At 45.7% G+C, this 19,693-nt stretch overlaps 1 protein-coding gene across 1 annotated transcript; it reads right to left on the reverse strand.

Moving 5' to 3' along the window:
* Nucleotides 1-1,252: 1,252 nt before the first annotated feature.
* On the reverse strand, nt 1,253-5,786 carry PNMA8A (PNMA family member 8A). The gene is made up of 6 exons (XM_045531849.1): nt 5,753-5,786; nt 5,483-5,612; nt 5,267-5,440; nt 5,106-5,215; nt 3,545-4,834; nt 1,253-3,044 (listed from the first exon to the last, which is right to left on the reverse strand). The coding sequence occupies exons 1-6, from the start codon at nt 5,784-5,786 to the stop codon at nt 3,028-3,030; spliced, it is 1,755 nt and encodes a 584-aa protein (XP_045387805.1). The 3' UTR covers nt 1,253-3,027.
* Between the last annotated feature and the right edge of the window lie 13,907 nt (nt 5,787-19,693).

Below are 19,693 nucleotides of genomic sequence, written 5' to 3' on the forward strand. Positions count from 1 at the left end.
TCCCAACACATCTGGAAAAATAATTACCGTGCTCACATTCGCCCTCTCCTGCTTTGTTCCCCCCCAGAGCACGTCCCTCCACCTGGACCTAAGTAAGGTCTGTCCCCTCATCACAACATCAAGCTCCAGGAGGCCAAGAATCTTGCCGTTCCTGGCTGCCACACAGACGCCAATAAATCCTGAGTGTCAGCATGAACAGACCAGGAAACTTGACCTTGGGCCCTGCGGTTAGTGCCGCAGCTCTCTCTCAAGTGTCGCGCTGAACAGAACGCTGCCACCACCCAAGATGTTATCTGAGGGGTTCCCTTGAAGACAGCTGACTTCCCCTGAGCCATGTGCCCCATCCCTACTTCAGGCCTCATGGGCCTCTCAGACTTTACTGATGGCCTGGGTATAGGGGGAGTGACTATTATCGTGGGAAGTACTTAAACATCTTGGCCAAGGGTGGCTTTTCCCATGGGGCGTGAGGGAGGGAAGGACCCAATAAACAAACCTTTACTCAGGGTGTCCAGTTCCCCACGGGCTCCCGTCTCAAATCCCAGCTTCCCTTTTGGTCTCTTTACCATCTTCCCTCCCCAACAACCTCCATTCACCTTTCACAAAACCCCAACCTTGACCCCTAAGGCTACTTCCCTTTCCCCAAGTCTAAATGATTCCATCTACAGCTCTCCAACCTATCTCTGCACTAGAATTCTCAGGAGAAACTGTTTAAGATGCAGATTCCCAGGGACAACCCCAAAAGACTCTGACTTAACAGGCAGGGCCACAAAATGGCATTTTAAACAAAGATTCCAAGTGACTGATCAAGTGACCACCCTGGTTCAGGAGTCCTTTGGTGGTGGTGGGGGGTTGTCGGGGGGAAACCTTGGGCAGAAGAAAACTACATTTTTAGCTAAAAGACCTCAGCTTCTGTCTGAGGGAATGGAGGGGGAGGGAAGAGTTTTCAACTTCTAGCAGCTTTTAAAAATAAACCAGCACTTTTTGGTAATTCACATCACCAGTTACCTAGAAACTTCTAGAAACCCTAAGATCTACGGGAGATCCTTTCACAGCGGTGGAAGGCCACAGCAGAAAGGAGAAATGGCTTCTTGTCTCATGGAAAATTAACAGTCCTTAAAGCTCAAACCCAAGTCTGATAACCACTTGTGTATAGCTGGAGGTCCAGGAGTTCGTGTTGTTTCGCAGGGAAACCCTTTTCTCAAAATAAATAGTCCGTGTGATCTCCATTTATAAAAGAGGCTAAACAGGACAATTAATTTGCTGAACTTTATTTTATGTAGGTACACTTACATTTAATAATCACGGTGTCAATCTGCTAACACAATGAAGCCCTAGAGGACCAGATTTTCAAATCGGCAGCTGGGCAGTCGCAGGCTTCTAGCAGCTTGAAAGTCCAATCCACTTCTGGGTCTTGCCTTGCACACACCCAAGGAAAACCTTGACACACACAGGTGAGTAGCTGCAAATGGAAACTATTCTTTTTCTGTTATCTTCAATTAGACTCATCCAGGTTTTTGAAAGAAATTGTCACAAAGAAATTGGTTTTAAAGTTGAATCACTAACATCTAACAACTGTGTTCACATTTTTATCACAAAGATTGAAGTCAGAAAAGATACCCTGAAAACTTACAAGGGCTAAAACTCTATGACAGAATATATTATTATTTTGCGCCATATTAATACATTTACTTGCTATCACATGACTGATGAATCACAGCAGAGTGGGGGGGGCGTGTGAATTACAAAGGAAGCTTTTCTTCAGGAGTGTTGGATTATAGGACATGCACAGGACTGGATTTCTTTCACTTCTAACCTTGCTTAGCAGAGTCACATTTACAAGAAATTCAATACACAGAAACAACTAACTCGAGATCTGTACGAAAACAAGTTAATCTATGAATGCAAGGTAATATTCTGATAGTCTTCAGTGTGACTCGTTTGGTTTACAACATAGCTGAGTAGTCATTTTTCACAGTTTTTGGAAAGCACGCAAGAAAAACAGATGTGGATTAGGTCTTTGTGGATGCCTTGGGGACTCCCCAGGATACAGTCTGGAAACCACCGATCTTGGGGATCCTGCCCTCTCCCCTACACATGCACACACATCATGACACATGGTAGTCTGGTCTAATTTGGCATCTAAATTCAGAGGGCAGAAATTAAAATTAGCTAATTTTTAAAAGATTTCTTTCCCTCTTACTATAATGCGAGAAGAGATCTTCAGCTTCAAAGATGGTGACAGTCTGGTGGGTAGATGTGTTGGAGAGAATCTGAGCTGCAGAGTGGGACAGGTAGGAACGCCTGAGTCCTCCCCTGCAAGTCATCCCTCGTCCCCAGAGGCTTCCTGAGAGGCTCACTCCAAATGGGAATCAAAGTGCCATTTTTATTAACAAACTCTAAAACTCAAATACTTCAAGGCTTAAGCAGACATTCTTTTCCCCTAAAACCAACTCTTGGGACCATACCGCCTTCTGGCTAGATGACTAGAGGATGGCAGTCGACTAAAGGAGCAAGGCAGCCACGTATGCATCAAAGGTCCTGGCTTAACTTACCTGCTGGTCGCAGGAGAGAAGCTGGAAGGGACAAAATGGCTGCCCAGCTTTTCAAAATCCCAGGCCCTGCAGAGGTCATTGACCATGCAGGAGTCCAGGGAGGAAGCATGGAATTGGGGAGAAAGGCTGAACATGGATAAGTGTAACAGGGACCCTTCCCATGCATAAAGGGGAATGAACGTTCTAGAATTTTCCCAAGCCACTTAGCAACTCTCCTGCCTCTGAAGGTGAGTGGAGGAAGAGATGAAAAAGCATGCTTGGTAGAGAGAAGGGCACCAGAGCTATACCTCCCTCCCCCCACCCCCCACCTAAGATCTCACCTACCATTTACCTCTGAGAGTCAGATATCTACTAACCAGTCCCTAAAAGAGTCAAAAGTCTTGTTTCATCCAGTGATAAGAGAAAATTTGGCTCCTGCCTTGGAACTTCTTCCTTGGTCTTCTTTCAACTCTTCAGGTACGGGTGGCGCTCCAAATCAAAGCTTTCTGGATTCTGTGGACAAATCAGAACAGCTCAAGAGGGGAAGCAGGGAGAAGTGGCATTAGGAAACGTTTTACTTCCTAAGACCTTCTGAGTCCTGGAACATTTCCATCCCTGTGGACCAGGCCTCCAGAAAACTTCACCCTTAAAGCCACATACCCGGACAGACAACATAACCCCAAAGCATTAAATTCGTATGGAGGGAGAAGGTCAGATGGAGTGACAGAATGACTACAGTGACACTAATCAATAAAAGACTGGTAGGTGGGTTTGCTTTGCCACCTCTTGCCTGCTAGGTGTCCCCAGTGTTGACCTTCAAGGGCTCCCAGGAGGGTGGTCCGGGCTCTGACCTTCTAAAACCTCAACTGGTGTGTCCAATGAACGGGAGTCCTGCTCATCAGCCTGCTGACCCGCCACCCCCTTGGGCTCCTCTGCCCCCACCAGCCACTCCTGCTCCGCCCACCTCCTATACTTGTTGACACCATCCCAATCACTTCTGCTGTCATTCTCACCATTGGCGTCATGACGAGAGCCTTCTGGCTTGGCCTTCGGCCCCCTGGACGTTGAGGCTGGTGATTCAGTGGGCCGCGGGCCGCGAGGGGCCTTCTGAGCTGACACATCCCTTCTCGAGCCCAGCCCCTTCTTTGGAATCACCGCCTTCTTCTTGCCATCTTCGGAGTCGACAAGGACGTAAGAGACAGGGCCCAAGCTCACCTTCTTCTTCTTCCTCATGGGGGCAGGATTCTTTGCGGAGGCCCAGCCCATGGCCTTCTTCTTTGGGGGGCTCTCCTGGGCGGCATCTTGGTCTGACTCCGAGGCGGCGCCAAGGCTCTCAGCTGCTGCAGGGGCCTCCAGAGGGGGGGCTCTGGGAGACTTCCAGGCACATTTTGCCATGGGCTTCTTCAAAGCCACCTCCTCCTGCTTCACGCAGGGCTTTTTGTTGCTCTTGAGAGATTCTGAGATCTCCATGCCTTCGGCACCAGGATCCTCCAAGCAGGCTGAGCTGCTGGAGTGGCTGCCTTTGGGCTTTTTCCAGGGCACTGGTTCCTGCTTGGGGTTTTTTCTCTGCTTCTTTCTCCTGGAGCGAGTCTTAGCTCCAGCCTTGCGAACCAAAGGCTTCGGAGGGTCACCCTGGTTTTCTACCTCATTCCAGTTGTTGGGGTTCTCCACCTTCAAGGCAGAGCCCACCTCTGCAACTAGCCCTGGCTCCTTCTTGACGTTCCTCCCTGCTGCTAAAGCCCAGGCTGCCATCTCCTCGAACTCAGCGGCCTCCCGAGCCCTCGCTTCCTCCCGACTGCGGATCTCAGCATCCATGTAGAAGATGATTTGCACCACCGCGCCCAAGAGCACACCCAAAGATTCTGCCCAGTTCTCTGAGGTTTGATTCTGGTTCTGGGACCTCGCGGGGTGGTTGAGCTGGAGCAGGCGGACCACATCCTCCCAGGTGCGCCCCTCGGCATCCAGGAATTCATTCAAGTTTTTTAAAAACTCAGCATCCTGGGTGGGGTCTCTACAGACCACTCTCCAGGCACCGCCCCTTCCTGGGAATTCGCGGGGTATGGCGCTCAGATTCACCCCCTCGCCTACCTCGATGAGGGCAGCCTTGGAATTCTCCTCCCTCACAAAAATCTTGTTGAGCACGCGGTATGTGCCCAGGGGAGAGAGGACCCCATTCAAGGTCTCCTCAATTTCTGCATGTCCACAGTCCTCTGGGATGCCTATGACCAACAGGGACCTGTGGATGTCCACTTCCATCCCCCGGCACCAATCTTCCAGAAGGTTCATGGCCATGGTCTTGGACACTTAGCGGATCTAATCTCACGTGTACTAAAGAGTCTACAAGGGGGGCGTGGGCTGCCCAAATATTAACCCTGCAAGGTCACAAGAGAATGAGATCAGATTTCCGTGAAATCAGCCAAGCTCAGAGATCCCAGCTGCCCCCTCCGTGGCTGGCCTGCAGGAGGAGGCCTCGCACTTTCCCAAGACCCTCCTCCCCCAACCGGGCCCCGGGTGCTCACACGTGTCCGGGAATCTGCCGCAAACTGCCCTCGGCCCCTCCCCCGGGCCTGGTACCCGGCAGCCCCGCCTCCGAGCGGCCGGCCGGCCAGGCCAAGGAGAGGCCGCTGGGATGCAGCCGCTCCCCAGGCGCTGGCTCCGGCCACCCGACGCTGCTGCTCCGGACACTAGGAGCCGAGAAACCGCCGTCCGCCCCCACTCCGGGCCGGGCGGGTCACGCGGCGTCCCGCCTCGATCCCCGCAGCTGCGCTGAGTCGAGGCTGGCGTCGCAGCGCGCGCCTGCGCACTTGCTCCCGCGCCGCGGCTCCGCGTCTTCGGGCCGCGCAAGTCTCGAGGTCTCCATGGCAACCGACCGCCGGTTGCTAAGACTGACCGTGGCCCGCAAGTTGGCTCTGCGGTTGGGCAGAGGTGCCGTTGGGAGCGCGGCAGCTCACGTGATCAGCGAGCCAGGGGGTTGGGTGTTCTCCGATCGCCCCTCCAGGCCCCCTCCTTCCACCCTTGACTCCGTGTGGGCCTCGGGGACGGGGCAGGAGGAAAAAGCGGCTTTAATGTCCCTGGATACCCCTTGCAAAAGCCACAGGTCCTGTTGGGCAGCCTTCTCCAGCTCCTGCTCCCGGGTTTTTCCATGAATTTCCAGAAAATTCTAGAAACTTCTCCCCGTCCTCCCCCACCGCAGTCCCCCAGGCCTACAGATGGCGCCTCACCTTTCCTTGTTGGTTTCTTCAACTTGGTGCCCATGGACAACACCTTTGTTAGCAGTTAATTAAAAAGCACTTTTATGTGACTCCGTTTGAGTTGCCATCTGTTCCCTGCCAGGGCCTCACTGATACGCCCAGCAAAGCTGCTTTCTAGCTGTGTGATCTTAGACAAGAGAGTTACTGAGCTCCTTGCTTTTCTCCACAATAGGAATGCTAATAAAAACCTTCATATTAGGAAGTTTTGGAGATTCAGGGAGGTCACATATGAAAGATGCGCTGAATTACGATTGTAGCCATGGTATTCAACCAAAATCTGTTCCGTGGGTTCAGCTTTGGAATTGGCCTTTGCAAGGCCAAATGTTGAATGCCTATTTTACTGTCATCTCTGGCATCCCTAAACTTGGGTGTGATCAATGTTTGTGTGTTTGGGGAACAAACAGGAAAAACCCATGTCATTCAAATTAACACCTCAATCAATATTCACTTCTAAACATCTCAATAAAGATAAACACTCTAGCTATAAATAGAGTTTTAAAATTTCACGTAGTTTATATGTTGAAATTCAATCAGTTGAATGAATGCATATGATTATGCAGTGGTTTTAAAATATGCTCATAAATTCTTTGACACACCTATTGAGAAGAGGGGATGTATGTCCCTACCCTAGAATCTGAGCAGACTTCTGACTTCTTTAACCAATAGTGGTTGAAGGAAAATGAACTCCTAGAGGGTGTGGAAGGGGAGCTAAGTGACTTCTCAGAGCAGGTTACAGAAGGCCATGCACCTTCTTCCTCCTTGGTGGGGACACTCTCATTCTTGGATCCCTGAGCTTCCAAGTAAGTTCAACGATCATATGGCTGCCATGCTGTGAGGGAGCCCAAGCCACACATAAAAACCACATGTCAGTACTTCAGTCACCACTTCCCAACTGAGCCCAGCCTTCAAAGGATCTCAGTGCAGGCAACAGACATGTGAGTGAAGAAACTTACAGACAATTCTAGCTCTCAACAATTTGAGTTGCCCTCAACTGTTTTCATCTTCCCAGTTGAGTCCCAGACATCATGTAACAGAAACAAACCATCACTGCTAAACCCTGTGTGAATTCCTGACCATAGAATCTATATGAGTATAACAAAACAGTTGTTCTACAGCACTACGTTTTGGGGTGGCTTATTATGCAGCAATAGATAATTGGGAGATATTGCAAAGGTGGAATGCAGCAAGAATCGATGATGATTGACAGAGCATTACTACAACAGGAAACGAGAGCAAAAATCTTAAGTCTTCTCCCGAAAAGATTCCCCAAAGCAGCTTTATAAAGCAACGCACAAAGTTTCGCTTCCTGGAATTGTTTCAAGAGTTGAAGAAGAGATAAATCTTCCACTTCTGTCAGTTACTTTTAGTAAGAAAGGAAAGCATGGTAATTCAGTCACATGTCACCATTACTAAAGCTGGTTAAAAAAAAGTCTTGTTCCTTGAGCATTTAGCATCAGAAATCAGAAGTAGAGTAGCCAGATGAACAAGCTAGTAGCTGACTGTTCTCTGAAATTATACAGGAATTTATTTGGGCATGCAAGGGAATAATAGACTCTGGATTTTGATAAATACTGGAATTTTTAATGCAGTAATCCTCAAAGTGACTATCTCTAGGACAAAAAGAGTGGAAATAGGATTGGAGGGGTGGGAAACAGGCTGCTTAGACTCTGTTGCCCAGGCTAGAGTGCTGTGGCGTCAGCCTAGCTCACAGCAACCTCAAACTCCTGGGCTCAAGTGATCCTCCTGCCTCAGCCTCCCGAGTAGCTGGGACTACAGGCATGCACCACCATGCCTGGCTAATTTTTTCTCTATATATATATTTTTAGCTTTCCAAATCATTTCTTTCTATTTTTAGTAGAGACGGGGTCTTGCTCAGGCTGGTCTCGAACTCCTGACCTCGAGCAATCCTCCTGCCTTGGCCTCCCAGAGTGCTAGGATTACAGGCATGAGCCACCTCGCCCAGCCCTAGACTGTAATTTTTTAAAAAGAGGTGTAAACAAATAGGGTATAATATTAATATTTGATAAACAATGGCAGGGGATACATGAGGGTTGATGAGATAATTCTCTATTCTTGGCTCTGGGTTTGGAATATTTCAGAATTTTAAAAATAAACAAAGATGTTTTATTAACAATAAGAAGTTAAGTTGCAAAGTGGCAGATGTGGCTTGGGATGAAATTTCCCACAGCCAGCATCGAATTTGAATTTGACCAAATATATAGTAAATAACACAGGCAGAAGTGACCCGTCTGAGGTCCTGAAAACTGCGATTTCCCAAGTGGATCTAAGGGTGTTCGGAAGACTCGGGCATTGAAGATGACAATAAAGCTTTTGAATTAAACTGTTTCAGTGCAGCATGGGGCCGAAGGAAGCAATCTTTCTAAATTAATATTTTATTTTCTAATCTAGGTGGTTTTAACATGTACGAATAAGAATATGAAGAACTTGGCTGGGTGTGGAGGCTCACGCCTGTAATCCTAGCCCTCTGGGAGGCCGAGGCGGGTGGATTGCTCGAGGTCAGGAGTTCGAGACCAGCCTGAGCAAGAGTGAGACCCTGTCTCTACTAAAAAATAGAAAGAAATTATCTGGCCAACTAAAAATATATATAGAAAAAATTAGCCAGGCATGGTGGCGCATGCCTGTAGTCCCAGCTGCTTGGGAGGCTGAGGCAGTAGGATCGCTTGAGCCCAGGAGTTTGAGGTTGCTGTGAGCTAGGCTGATGCCACAGCACTCTAGCCTGGGCAACAGACTGAGACTCTGTCTCAAAAAAAAAAAAAAAAAAAAAGAATATGAAGAACTTGAAAACTATAGATAAAAATTGAGTTATAAAAACATTTAAAATAAATGCATTAAACAATGTTGTATGTACATACATTTATACCATGCATTCCAAAATACATGAGATAAATATTTGAGAGAGAAAATTTTACCATTTGTATATAAAAAGGGATATAGAAACATACACATTCACATATGTGCGTCTGTATAGACATACATCTGTGTGTTACATGGAGTCAGCTGTCTGCCCACTCCCACTAAGCAGCCCCCCCCCATTCCCAGGAGATTTAAAAACAGTTTTGAAGCACACTTAATAGGGGTTATTACTGTGATTTCCCTGAGAACATGCAGTACTGTGGTTTCCATGGCAACATGTGCTGCTGTGGCTTCCTTGACAGTGCCTTGCTCTGTGGTTTCCAAGACAACGCATCCCTGCAGCCCCAACCCTCCCATCCATCCCTGCACTTCGGGTTTAGGGTTACCCTTCCATCCTCTTCCTCTCTGTTTTGCCTTTGGGTTTTTATTTTGCCCCACTGTGTATTTTAAATGAGAACCCACAGTTTCCGTAAATACCGAACCCAAAGAAGGCCCAGGGGTCCCTGGGCTCCTGCCGAGATTTCCTCTCCTGAGTAAGTTGTAATAACCTGTCACAGTGGGTCTGCGACTCATCCTGGCTTGTTCTGTCCTGCTTGTCCTGGGAGAGCTCCTCACCCCAGAGTTTCCTAAGTGTGTACTTGTCCCCCGCTCTTCCCCAAATTACACCACTGCCCCCCACTCCAGCCCTCAGATTACCAAACTCAATAGCTGCTGTGCGTCTACACATACATTTCTCCATCTCATGTAATCATTTAAAATACACAGGTTATTTCCAAATAGCCATCATTTATTTATTTATTTTTTACTGTTTTTTTGGAGACAGAGTCTCGCTGTGTCGCCCGGGCTAGAGTGCGATGGCGTCAGCCTAGCTCACAGCAACCTCAAACTCCTGGGCTCAAGCGATCCTCCTGCCTCAGCCTCCCGAGTAGCTGGGCCTACAGGCACGTGCCACCACATTCTGCTATTTTTTTCTATTTTTAGTAGAGATGGGGGGGGGGTCTCGCTCTTGCTCAGGCTGGTCTCGAACCCCTGACCTCTAGCAATCCTCCCACCTCGGCCTCCCAGAGTGCTAGGATTACAGACATGAGCCACTGAGCCTGGCCTATTTATTAAATTACTATTAAAATACTGATAAAATAAGATTGGCCATGATCATTGTTATAGCTGGAGACTTATACTGTTACTATACTATCATACTTTTGTACATATTTTTAAATTTCTGTAACAAAGACTTTAAAAAGGAAAAAAAAAGAAAATGCACTCTCTTTTTTTTTGTTAACATGGTTTACAGAAAGTAAAATGCAACCCCACAGGATTTTATTGTTTTAATCCAAATTTCTGTCATAAAATGTATCCCATCCTATAACTTATAAAAGGTAAAATTTATATTATTGAGAAGAGGCACACTGTCCCTCCTTATTTTATTAGAATATTTTAACCGAACGAAGATGTACTGTGTTCTTTTTTTAAATAATTGTTATTCTCTTAGCTTTAGAAAACTGTCACTATTAAATACTTCAGCTATATGAAAAAAGGTATGGAGAATTCTAGAATGAACACCTGCGTGCCCCTTCGCCTGGCCACCCCACCCCAGTTTAAGAATTGAAGCATCTGAATGTTCGGTTAGATCTTTTTCAGCTGTGACCTGTGATTCTCACCTTAAGATGAGACTGTTCCCTGTGCCCTTCACATGTTACTTTCTCATCCTTCAGGTCTTGGTTTAAATGTCACGTCCTCAAAGAAGGCTTACCAGACTGCACCTATCTGGTTTACCCTTCACATATACTCACAAAAATCACAGTCATATCACATTGATTTATTAGTGTATCAGTTAGTGTCTGCTGCATAACAAACAACCCCCAAACTTAGTGGTTTAAAGTACTATGACTTACACTGCTACATTATTCTATTAACTGTATTCGATGGGAAATGGAACAGTCCACTTGGATAACCACTGCAACTCCAGTTAATGCCAGAGAGTGAGACAGACTCTCTTTTGAAAAAATAAAAAGCAGTAAGGTTGCCTCTGTCTGTAGCTCTTTGAAGACAGTCAAAATAAACGAGGGAGATTAGTCCCGATGACCTTGGAGGGAGATTTTTCCTAATGACTGGCAACAAGCCAGTCCCTCCATGTGGCCATCAATACTGTGGGTGGCCATTCTCTGGAAACTTCCCAACAAGACTCTCTCTGAGCTCAGGTGCCTCATGGAGGTCGGAGTATTCACAGTTCACACTTCTTTATACCACCCACACCAGTCCTGCCCCACACACGTTTTCAGAAGACCCCATTGCTCCCTGGTAGCCTCACCACAAAATTGTATGAATACTGTTTAGCTTGGCAAGTTTCTCTCTGCAAAGCCTTGGTCATTCTTGACCTAGATCACACCTCCTTGTCCTTGTGGTCTGAGCTTATTTGCCTCCTCCTCCAGGAAGCCCTCCCCGACCTCCCCTCAAGCTGCGGTCCAGCACCCCTCTAGGTTCACACAAATACAAACTGGATGTGTGTCATTTTATTTAACTCGTCAACTAACTGGAGATAGTACAACCAGTTTAAAGGGACAATCCAAAGAACAGACACACACACAGGCTATTAGGAATTCTAAAATGAATTTCCTTAACGTATAGAAAACTGGCTTTTCCCACAGTGGGAGAGAGAAATCAGAACCTCCACCAGATAAAATTCACTTACATGTCTGCGGACAAGGATCATTTGCATTGCTTTTATCTACAATTTCCAGGGGTGCAAATAGCTCAAAGACTCAGTGACCCCATAGAATCAGCAAAAACTGGAAGGATGTGCCAAACACCTTAAATTTCCAGCAAAGACACCAGTTATCTTTTTGATACATTTCAAGGTCTTTCACAATTTTCCCCTGCAAAAACAACAGCATACAGTACAAAATATCTGAGTCCATCTTGTGTAGTAATACATTAGTTTATAAAGCTTTATTTTCTATTACATATACGTGCATGTGTGTCTCCTGGGTCGCAGTAAAATGTATTTCTTGTCATGGATCGTGGTCACAATAACTTGTGACAGCCACTGCCATAGGTCAATTACCTATTCCCCTCCCCATGGATGGATATGTAGGTTGTTTCCATTTTTTTGCTATTTCAAATAAAGAGCTGGGAAGGGTTGGTGGGTAGTGCCCTACAGAATTCTACAGTGCTTGGATTCAAGTATATGATGCTTTTCAAAAGACATAGTGTCTGGTTTGCACATTTTCATTGCACAGAAGTCTGAAATAAAGCCCAGTGCTTTGAGACCACAAACCTGGCAACTGTATTCTGGGATGTTCTGAGTTGGTTCTCTCTCCCTCTCTGGAAATAACCAACACGACCCGGGGATTACGTGGAGGGAGAAGGGATGTGTTTTCATCTGAGCTGGGGCTCGGGTTCCAGCCACAGCTGCAGGCTCTGAATTTTCTCCTGAAAAACAAATCTAGCAGCTGCCTCCACTCTCTGCATGCAGGGAAAAACATTCCAAGTGAGGAACTCTGGCCAGGAAACTGAGAGGCCCCACGTTCTTCTTCTTTTCTTGATTTATTTTTTCCTAAAAAAAACAGCCACGCAGCAAAATAATCCATCCAGTAGAACTGCATTAATATCAAGCTCAAAAATAATCAGCTCTTCTATTTTGAGAGATCTATAGTTTGTTAATAAACATACATGTCTATAGAAAAGCAAAGAAGTATTTATCACAAAACAGAAGATTATTTACCCCTGGGACGGGGAGGGTTTGGGTTGGGGATGAGGATTTCTCGATGGGGTGGTAGTTACCATGCAGTTTGCTATAAAAGCATTTGTTAAACTATGTGTCTGTTTAGGGCATAGTTCTGTATGCGTGTTACGTAGGCCACCATTTTAAAAAATATTTTTTAAAACAGTCATGCATTCCAGGTTATAGCAGTGAAATAAATATTATAACTATTTTCTAGAATGTTCTATAGCTGAAAACCTGAACCCAGTAGTACAAATGCACATTGTTAAAGGACTTGTAAATGAAATTCACAAAACACAATCAGGTGAAGTTTCTGTCATTCGTTATGGGGGTTGATCACATTTCTTCCTGGTGCCTGGAAAATGTCACGTGGTGAGAACACAGTCTCGGCTGGTGACTAATTGTGCTTTTTGTCTGAAGCTCTTAGCCAAAGAAAAAATAAAGAGAATGAACTATTCTATTTATTTTTTTAAAAAAGAAGGTGTGTGTTATATTCCTTGAGTTCTAAATATATATTACATTTATGTTTGATAAAAGTTATAAATGTCTACTCAAAGAGGCAACACAGCAGAAAGACAACTGGTAAACCAAATTTAATAAACATAGCTGGGAGTTTATCACCATGAATTATGGAGGGGGATCATATTCTCTTGTGGGCCTGGAGGAGGTCATGGAAAGGGAACAAAAATCACATATATTTAAACCCTAAATGCACGGAAACAGGAGAGGTAGGACATTAGGACCACGGGGTCATCATAACAACTGAAACAAGGTTTTGCAGCAATGAGGCTGTTTTTCAGAGCCACCCACTCACCCTGGGGGAAGGTGTTTAGCTCAGAGGTTGAAAAGGAGAATGAATCATTTGTACATTTTTCTTTTTCTTTGTTTTCCTGGCTAGAGCCAGCATTTCAATCAAAACACTCCATGTCCATCCCACTCTACTTAGTTACTTGTTTTTGGGTTTTTTTCCACCCCAGTGCCATGTATATAGGACATTCTTTATCTGACTATAAAAGTAATGTGTATTACTACAGAAAACCTTGACAACTGGGCAGGGTGGTGCTGGCGTCTATATCCCAGCTACTGGGGAAGCTGAGGTGAGAGGATCTACTTGAGCCCAGGAGTTTGAGTCCAGACTGGGCACTATAGCAAGACCCCATCTCAAAAAATATATGTATATAAAGTGAAGAAAACCTTGATAAATATGAGGAAACGATCACCCATCACTTTGCTACACATAAACCATTAACATTTTACTGCAGAACATTTTGCTTAGTAAAGTTAGAATATTGGTTTTAATTCAAAGTATTGAATTTAAGTAAATAGGCTAGGCGCAGTGGCTCACACCTGTAATCCTAGCACTCTGGGAGACCAAGGCGGAAGGATTGCTTGAGGTCAGGAGTTCGAGACCAGCCTGAGCAAGAGCGAGACCCCATCTCTACTAAAAATAGAAAAAAAAAATTAGCCAGTCAACTAAAAATAGAAACAAAAAATTAGGTGGGCGTGGTGGCTTGTGCCTTTAAATAAAACTTTTAAAAAATTATAAAAAAATGAATTTAAGTAAATGGAAACCTTTAAAGTAAGCCACATCAGTCCTCCCCTAGCATATAATAATAATAATAATAAAATAACGACAACAGGACTTGGGGCCCATATGTGATGAAAAGAAGCTTTGAGTGGAAATTAGGGCTCCTGGTTTCTGTGTCTGCTTTGTCGCCAACTTAACCCCGTAACCCCGGGAAGTTCCTTCCCCAATTTCCTTGCACGTGAATGGGGAAATGGGCGCAGAAATGGTTCGCAGCCCTGGCTTGGGTTAGAAGCATCTGGAAAGCTTTTAGAATTATTGATGTCCCTGCCACATCCCAGGCCAACATCATCAAACACTCTGGGGGTGGGGCCGGGACATCCCAACTTTTTAAAAGCTCCCAGGTGGTTCTAAAGTGAAGCCAAGATTGAGAACAGTCGTCCTGCATCTGGGGCTCTGGGCCAGTTGTTGCAGGGGTGCCGGGAGCCATTGGCTGCTGCCCCGGGGAACACACTTTGAGAAGCTCCGCCTTAGATGTTCGTTAACTCCCTTCCCGCTGTGACATCCTGCAAGTATTTGAGTGTCCGGTTATTACAGACAGGATCGTATTCCCGGATAAGTACAAGTTTTTGTTTTTGAGAAACCGGGTCTGCTGTGTGGCCCAGGCGCTGTCGCAGAGTACTGCAGCCTCGGGCCCCCACCCTGCCTCAGCCCCAGAGTAGATGGGACCGCTCGCTCTGTCGCCCAGGCGGGAGCGCGATGGCGCCACCATAGCTCACTGCAGCCTGGAACCCCTGGGTTCAAGCTACACGCTTTGAATAGAGAGGTGGTTTTGTGGTTGTTCCTGGGAGGGCAGAAGCAACCACTCACCCCAAATCAGTTGGGCTGTCGAGACTGATGACGCTACACACACCAAATGGGTATCGAAAAGTTTATTACTCAAACGATGGGATTTTTCTGGGGAGATCAGGGCGTGGCTTGGACAAAGCCCGCATATCAAAACTGGGAATGGTCTTGGGCATCCACAACCCAGGCGTGGAACTGGAAGGGAAGAGCCCACCAAATGGGTGACACTCCTTAGGAATTCTCTAAAATCTACACATTTCCCACAAGCCTGGGATGTAGCTTTAAATGTTTTATTTGGTTGTTGAAAAGCATGTTGGTCCAAGAAGGCTAGAGAAATTGGAGATCATACAAGAGCAACAATATATGGAGGACAACCTGTATGTCTAATAATAGGAGGCTGGTTTCAAATGAATATGGTCTATTCATACAGTGGAATATTATGCAACTGTAAAAAAGCATGAGGAAGGTCTCTATGTACTGATCAAGAAGTCCAAGGTCCAATATTAAGTGAAAAAAGCGGCATACACATCAGTGTGTATAGAATGCTACTATACACACATTCATATATACTTTATATGCATTAAAAATATCTGGAAGTAGGTAGAGGAAGCTAATACTTATGGGAGGAGGGGCAATGAGTGGAGGGGAAAGAGGAGAGAGAAAAAGAAAGAGATTAGAAAATACTGCTCTGCTGGCTTTGAAGACAGAGGAAGGGGCCACGAGCCAAGGGATGCAGGTGTCCTCTAGAAGCTGGAAAAGACCAGGGAACTGAATCCCCCCTAGAGCCTCCAGTAGCATCACAGTCTGGCCAACACCTTGATTTTAGCTCCATGAGATCCGTTTGAGAATTTTGACTTCCAGGACTGTAAGATCATAAATTTGAATTGTTTTTAAGCCATTAGGTTTGTGGCAATTTGTTACAGCAGCAATATTAAGCAAATACACATATGTACAGTTGACTCTGGAACAATGTGGGGATTAGGGGCATAGACCCCATACACAGTCAAAAACTCATGTATAAATTTGGACTCCCCCCAAACTTAACTACTTATAGCCTACTGTTGATCCGAAGCCTTACTGATAACATAAATAGTTGAGTAACATATATTTTGTGTATTTTGTGATTATATTCTGTATTCTTCTATTATAAAGTAACCTAGAGAAAAGCAAATTAACATATCCGCCTCTCACACAGTTGCCTTCGTCTGTGCATGTGGCAAAACAACCTAAAATGTACTCTTTTAACAAATTTCCAGGGTACAGAATTTTAAACTATAGGTCTCTGTGCTGTCCATTAGATCCCTGGACTTATTCATCCTACAGAACCGCGACTCTGTTCCCTTTACCTCCATCAATCCCTTTCTTCCATCCCCCTACCCCGGGAAACCACCATTCTAGTCCTTTCTGTTTATATGTATTCATGCTGGGTTGTTTTTTTTTTAGATCCCACCTATAAGTGAGATCATGCAGTATTTTTCTTTCTGTGTTTGGCTAATTTCACTTGGCACAATGTCCTCTAGGTTCATCTATCTTGTCACTCATGGCAGGATCTCCTTTTTTAAGGCTGAATAATATTCACGTGTGTATTACAGTTTCTTTGTCCATTTCTCCATCAGCAGACACTTAGGTTGTTTCCATATCCTGGCTATTGTGAATAAAGCCACAGTGACAATGAGAATGCCGATATCTCATACTCAGTGGTAATTTCATTTCCTTTGGGTATATTCCCAGAGGAGGGGTTACTGAGTCATATGGTAATTCTGCTTTTAATTTCTTCAGGAACCTCCATATTGGTCTCCATTGTGGCTGCACCGCTCAGCTCCTTTTGTTCAACCTTCCAGCTTTATTTTTCTCTGCAGCAATGATCACCGTCTGACACAACTGGGAAAGTTGCAGATCCCAGGATAAAAATCATCTGTTGTCAGACCCAGACAAATTAGAGCTAGGAGAACCAAAGCGGGAGAGCTCGTGCTTGCATGTCTGAGATAAAGACTGCCTCCAGGGCTTTCTAAAATAACCCTACAAGAAGTTCCTTTTTAGGATTGCAGCAATCCTGACAGGTGCTCTCCAAAGAACACCTGCCCAGTGACATCTCCACTCCAATGATTGGATGCCAACTCTGGCTTTGGGCCTCCAAAACCAACGAGCTCTGTTTCAAGCAGCTTATGTGAACTTCTTTTTGCCAATAACAGCTCCCCTTTGCACCCCCAAATCCAGGTGCATCTGTGGACTGCCATAGCTGTGCATACCACATTCTAATCCTTGCTGCTTACTCTTGGATAAATTCATTGTATTTGGAGATATTTTTCTCTGATGTCTTTTTTTTCCAGGTTGTCACAGTACATATCTTATTTCTTTAACATTTCATGTTTTAAGCAACTCAGTTTTGTAATAATTTACCATAGCAGCCATTGGAAACGGATCCAGGTGGCCAGTCCATTTCTGGGGTTGGCTGGGACCAGCATACCAGTTCTGGTGGCACCAGGTGTTCTTGGCTTGTGGCTGCGTCACTCCAATCTCTACTTCCATCTCCACATGACCTTGTCCTCCCTGTCTCTCTCTCTCTCTCTCTGTGCAAATCTCCTTCTCCTTTCTTTTATAAAGATACCAGTCATATTGGATTTGGGGTCCACCCTACATGATTTCATGTAGAGATCCTTAACTACCTACATCTGCAAACACCCTATTTCCAAATAAGGTCTCATTCTGAGGTTCCCAGTGGATGTGAATTTTTGGAGGATGCTATTCAATCCCACTACAATGCCTTAAGCAGAAAAGGCTTTTTTGGAAGGTTCAGAACCAGGCTCAGACCTGCGGGTCATATCTTACAGTCTCAGAGAGATTCTGAAAGCTTGAACAGAAGAGTTTCATCTTATAATTTTCCTTTTAAAAGGTATTTTATTTAATTTCTTATACACACTCATACAATTTTACATGACTATAGAAACACGATCATATAGGGGGTGATCCCCCGTGTAACCCCCCGTCCCTACATAACCAGGGTAATGACCCATACCTCGTACTTATTGAGCACTTGTTGCGTACCCGGAGCTGTTAGAAGCCCTTCACATAGATCCTCGCCATGCTATGAGGCAGATACTGTTATTATCCCCATTTTACAGATGAGGAAACTGAGTCCCAGAAAAGTGAAATAACTCACCTGAGGTCGCACAGCTGGCGAGTCACAGAGATAGGATTTAGCCGTGCTCCTAACCCTGAGCTCTGTAGCATGATACGGGCTGCCGCGTTTTCTCTTTGTTCACTAAGTCCTAATACAGACACATACATAAATACTTACGGAGGTTTTTTGGGATATTTTATTTTTTACCAAAAAAGGGGAAGGGTCATAGTATATACAACTGGCATCACACTGTGTTCACTCAGAAGGGCCCAGTGGAAGCTCCAATCCATCCTTTCGTGGCTGCAGAAGGTCCCATACTGTGGTCGGACCACTGCTCCCCTTACGCTGTCCTTTCGGTGGGCACGTGCAGGGTTCTGGATGTTTCGCCAACACAGGTAAACCCCCCTGGTGCTGGAGACTGGAGACGCGCGCCAGCCTGCAGTGTGCTAGAAATCCTCACTCCCTCAGGAGCCCAACTGTATTGCGCACAGTGGTGACTGTGTCGTGCTACGTTTTGTGTGTCTTAAAGCTGTCATTTGCTAAATGTCACTGGTTAAATTATGCCACCCGTTAGTGGTATGCCTGAAATGCTTTGACACGTCTTCCCTTTTTAATGAACTGGGAGACTTTTTTGAAGAGCAGAAGTAATTCTGAATTATCTTCTGTCTCTAGGGCCAGGGGCACCCTAGAGACAGGGCCACACGCACACAAAGAATATTTTCTACGAAAACCGTAAGATGGAAGGGTTGGCAGCTGTGCCTCTTTGGGATCCTGGAACTGAGGGAATGAAGACTGATTAAGGTTTTTTTCCCCCGCGTCACCTGCTTCCTCTGCCTGGATCTGTAATCCTATCTGTCTTTCTCCCCTGCAACCAACAAGGGGTAAAGATACACGTGTTTGAATCCAGCTGTGCTCATCACCAGGGGTGTGTGCTTGGGAAGACGGTGTAGGGGGCTCCCTGAGACCACCCTCAGGTTCACTGACTCACTAGAAGGACTCACAGAGCTCAGAAAAGCAGCTATACTCACAGCTACCATTGATTACAGTGAAGGACAGAGAATAAAATCAGCAAAGGGAAGAGGTGCACAAGGCGGGTCCAGGAGAGCCTGGGCACGAGCTTCCGGCTGTCTCTCCCAGTAGAGTCACCGGCACGGTGCTAACTTCTCCCAGCAATGATGTGTGACAACACACATGGAGTTTTGCCAAGCAGCGAAGCTCACCCAAGCCTTGGGGTCCAGGGTTTTTACTGCGGATAGGTCATGCAGGCAGGGACCACCTGTGTGACTAACCTTAGTAACTCGGTCTCCAGCCCCTCCACAGTCAAATTGATACCACACGACCCAGGCAAACAAAAACAGGTGTTCAGCATAAATCATGTCCTTAACATAAACTATGTGGTGTGGCCCAAAGTCCCAGGTAAGCAGACACTCTTAGCAGGCAGGGTATTCTAAAGTAAAGGCTTAGAAATAACCCCACCTCCCCACCCCCAAGGAGCTGGGCAAGGGCCTGTTCCTATTTTTTTTTTTTTGAATGTGCAGGGTTTGGGCAGCCCAGGTCTGCTGAGTTAACCCTTCACTATACAGGGAACATCTCTGGAGCTGTCTGTGGAGGAGGTCCTAGGTGCCAGAGACCCCTAATTGGAAACACACATGCAGGCATCTCACAAACACACATATATGCATTCACAAGTCACAGAGTACAGACACAAACCAACACAGACATGCATTCACAAACTCACAATTAACCCACGTTTTTAAACACCGTGTTTTAACAATCATAAGTACACACACACACACACACACACACACAAGCCTACATAAAAGC

This window comes from Lemur catta, chromosome 19 (assembly GCF_020740605.2).
Source record: "Lemur catta isolate mLemCat1 chromosome 19, mLemCat1.pri, whole genome shotgun sequence".
NCBI lineage: Eukaryota > Metazoa > Chordata > Mammalia > Primates > Lemuridae > Lemur > Lemur catta.

What these genes read in the sequence shown, in the direction of transcription:
- PNMA8A (XM_045531849.1), bottom strand. Translation starts at nt 5,786, where the DNA reads ATGGGCACCAAGTTGAAGAAACCAACAAGGAAAG. An exon ending in CCCCCTGGCTCGCTGATCAC is followed by an intron (nt 5,441 to 5,482) that starts GTGAGCTGCCGC and finishes GCCCAACCGCAG; the next exon opens with AGCCAACTTGCGGGCCACGG. An exon ending in CTCGGAGGCGGGGCTGCCGG is followed by an intron (nt 4,835 to 5,105) that starts GTACCAGGCCCG and finishes AGATCCGCTAAG; the next exon opens with TGTCCAAGACCATGGCCATG.